Here is a 4,110-nt window from a genome sequence, read left to right as displayed (position 1 = left end):
ATCTCCAGGGAGTCATTCCTCCCCGTTATCAATCTTCACACAGCTACGTCGGGGACGTTTGTAGATCTGATAGCAATATGTTTTATTATGTTTTAGGTTCCTTGAGCATGGCGTCACGCGTGTTTCCAGCCGTCAAGCCAAGGAAAGAGGGACGGCACACCTACGTCTGATAAAGAAACACACATACCCCGGGTATAACTCGGACGGACTTTACCGGTGATATCATTCCCTGGACGGGTCCATGAGCAACGAAGCCGTTTACCTACGTATTGTCCAAATGTTAACGAATCTTCAATGTCTGATGAAGCTGTGATTCTGTGTTAAAGAATGGTGCCTGTTCGTGACACAGCTAGAATCATATGGCGGTTCTAGGATATGAATTTCTTTGCATATATGCTAAATATGTCGAGACATTTTTGAAAACTATGCCTGTAATTTCCAAACTGCCATGATGACTCACCTCCATTCCTACACATCTAACCATGCAGTACCTGTGCTCAACTCCTCTCTTAAACCCGATACGAATGATACACATGTGTTTGACGTCTGCAGGGTCAACAACGTTAATATCACCAACGACCTCCAACCAGACACCCTCGACGAAGTCATAGTGGTTGTCAATTTGTACATACCCCCAATACTCATTTTATTTGGGAATGTTTTCAACGTGCTCGCTATCATGGTCATGCGCCACAAGTACTTCCGGAATCTGTCCACTTCCGTTTACATGATGGCTGGCGCGGTCAACGATGCTTCAAGTCTTCTAATCTCATTAATTCCTCATTGGGTGTCAGTAAATTTCCCAGAAGCCATTGCAAGAAACAGTGCTATGAATTTTATGTGCAAATTTTTCAACTTCTATGGCTGGGGAAACTGCGACTTTAGTATTATGGTGACAGCCGCCATGACGGCTGATAGAGCTTACGCAATAAAATATCCTTTGAAAAATTCGTCAGCAAACAGTATCAAGCGGGCTAAGGTTGTGATCTCGGTGTTGGCGGTGGTGGTCATGCTTAAGGAGTTCCATTTCTGGTTTACCTCTATCATCGTACCCGCCGACAGGAAAGACAGAATGTGTGACGTCGATGTTTCGTCTCTGTCCTACTGTCATTTTTATCACCAGGTCTGGCCGTGGATCCATATAGCCTTTTTGTCACTCTGTTTTCTTGTTATCATCTCAAGTAACTGTATTATAATAAAAAGTGTCAAAAACGCCGGCGGGAAAAGTTTCCGAAAAACTATGAAAAACAACAATTCGGAAGTTTCGGCGAGAAGAAATACAAGGTCACGTTTAAAATGGCGGCAAATAACGGCCATGTTGTTGGCTGATTCGTTTGCTTTGTTACTGTTGACGTTCCCATTCTCGGTGCATCTGGCCGTGACTTTGACAATGAAAGACGAAGGGCCGGAGGTTCAAAAAATAAATGGATACGTGTTTTCGATGGTTCTATATCTTTTGTACTCCAACAAGTGTGTGAACTTCTGTCTGTATTGCATGACGGGATCACGATTCCGAATGGCGCTTCGCGAGGTCATCACGTGCAAATGGTTACGGTGTCAAGGGGGAAAATTCTTTACAGTTCTCGCCAAATCTGCATATCAAGGAAGCACGTTCACTGGTAACAACACAAGCACACCTAACTCATCCTCTCCTGGCAGCTCTCTGAAGAGAGAACATTCAGAATTAGAAGCGACGGACAAATTCTGAATCAGTCCTTGGTATTGAAATGATCCTCATACATTTTTGACTGAAAGCAGTCCCCCCTTCCCCCAAAATACTAATTCAAACAAACATGAACCTTTTTTATCAGTGATGCGTCATTTATTACGATTATTACAATTACAACCTGTACCGTTCCAGTTTAAAGAGGGACCTCGTTGAATATGAAATGGAGAATGTACTTACATATTTGCTTAAACCGTCGTCATTTGATTAATAAGGTCTTCAGGGACTAGAGTTGTACTATCGTGTGGAAGGAGTATTGATTGGTACGGGTTTTTTTTAAAAATACGATATCTCGGTTTTGGAATTGGGTCAATATGTTACCTATTTAAAATGGGAGTGATCGTCGTCACCACTCGGCTTTTCCCGTAACCTGCCGCTCGTTTTTTCCCGTAACCTGCCGCTCGGCTTTTCCCGGAAGGGTGAGTGAGGTTACGAAATGGTGTTCCAAATGTCCTCTCAGTGTTCACAAGAGATAAATGTTGAAATAAAAATGGAAGGACAGTAGGATTTTAGAGGCGCCACTCCTGAAAATGCTCCCTATACCTCTCCAAAGAACACTGACAGAAAGCCTTCGGTTCCCTCGAGTCAGTTGTGGCAGGATTTGGCTGAATTTACAATGAAGCTAGTTTCTTTCATGAGATAATCACATACGTAAGACACTAAGACAGTTCTGACCCCTGTTTAAAGTAATTTGATTGCTTTTCGCTCCCAATCAAAGTATACCCAGTTCCGTTTCCCAAATCACCCATGATATTAAACGAATCTTAATTACCCGGATGTGCAGGTTCACGGAAATGCCATACATCACTACGTCGGTAATGTCAGACGTGGTAAAGTAGATAAACAACCGAATGTTTCCTGGATGCACACTTACACGTACGAAGAATGAGTGAAGCAGAGTAAAATGATCTTAACAGTATGAAATACAACATGACTTCACTAATGAGAGTTTCTTTAATATTCCAAATATTCAAGACTCCAGCATTAATATTAAAGATTGTCTAAAGAATATTGAAGAAATGAACAATTAACACGATTATTGTGTTCCAGGATACCAAATTGAGGAAGTTAGAAAAAGAGAGCCAGCAAGACAATAATGTAGATTGAATTTCGCACGGAACATAAGCAAGACCAAACTGTTTGAACAATTATACTGTTTATAAGAGGTCTTCAGTATTTGAATCTTTGTAGGCTACAATGCTGTTTTGACCCGTATGGGTTTCCATAATTTTTGCTCCCAACATTCCAAACATTTGTTTCGACAGACAATCGTTCACAGGTGCGGATGTTTTACATACTCTTTAAAAATGTAGGGGGACTTCATTTTTAATTTACGACTGAAACATTTGGGAGATATATTGGAGTCAGTCCATGTAAATATGATAATGATGAATGTTTTGAGAGTCCATCTCCACTTGCACCTGCTTATTACCATAGTCGTTAGTACAGTAAATGCTCTTGAAAGATGATTGGTGTATGACGTGAAATTTGCATGTATACGATTTTCAATTTTGAAATACTCTAGCAATCACTAGCAACTGTGTAATACAGGTCAAGAAAATTGTCAAAATTAATGGTCTACAGTGCTTTATCGACCTTTTTGAAAACAGTGAAAATGAAGAATGACACCCCTTCCACGAGCTGAGCACGTGTATCCAATGTTTTGTGTTTAGGGTGGCGAGAAAGAGAAATAGTAACGCGTTCATAAGATGTCTGCGTTTGAAAAGTTTGTTAACAATGAAACTTCCTATCCAAACTGAAAGATCAGGTTCCCCTATTTTTTATAGAGTATGGCTATGTACATATTGTCAGTGTTTTATTGACAGTGTTTATTGATTGAGTATACTTTTGGTGTGTTTTCGTTAATTACGACTCAGGTATGGCCAGGTGGGATTCACCGTAGAAGTTTAAGTATCGAAACACCAACTGAACTGATATCTCATTTTGAGGAACGGTGTGGTTTGTAGTTAACAGCTTTTTGTAAACTGGTCTATGTTGTGTTGTGGAAACTTGTTACATCTGGTTTTACGTTGTTGTTTTTCTATTTTGTGAGTACAAAAAATAAAATATTCGGTATACACACGATTCCCAGTTGTTGTTATTCAGACTAATTAGATTGTGTTGATACGATACGTGACGCATTAGCAGCAACGTTCAACAGTCGTTTTGTTCGGTTTAACGAGGACAGCTTGTGTGTTAATGACGGTAAAAGCAATATTCCTGTAATGTCAAGACCAAGAATTGCCCGAAATATGTAACGTTCAGTGTTTGCAATACTTTATTTTGCTGCTTGTCAACCCGCAGGTTTTAAAACCTACAGGCCTGTTTTGTTAAAGTCAAACCAATAAAAACAAAATAGACTAGACTGCACACAGTAAACACAG

The 4,110-nt window shown here is 40.2% G+C and overlaps 1 protein-coding gene across 1 annotated transcript; it reads left to right on the top strand.

The window, feature by feature from the left end:
- Nucleotides 1–378: 378 nt before the first annotated feature.
- Nucleotides 379–3,803, top strand: LOC137268116 (C-X-C chemokine receptor type 4-like). Its single transcript, XM_067802639.1, has one exon. The coding sequence runs from the start codon at nt 449–451 to the stop codon at nt 1,706–1,708; it is 1,260 nt and encodes a 419-aa protein (XP_067658740.1). The 5' UTR covers nt 379–448; the 3' UTR covers nt 1,709–3,803.
- Nucleotides 3,804–4,110: the final 307 nt, after the last annotated feature.

The sequence above is a fragment of the Haliotis asinina genome, chromosome 16, assembly GCF_037392515.1.
Source record: "Haliotis asinina isolate JCU_RB_2024 chromosome 16, JCU_Hal_asi_v2, whole genome shotgun sequence".
In the NCBI taxonomy this organism is placed as follows: Eukaryota; Metazoa; Mollusca; class Gastropoda; order Lepetellida; family Haliotidae; genus Haliotis; species Haliotis asinina.
Note: the sequence above shows the minus strand (reverse complement) of the source record. Positions and strands in the feature narration are given on the sequence as shown.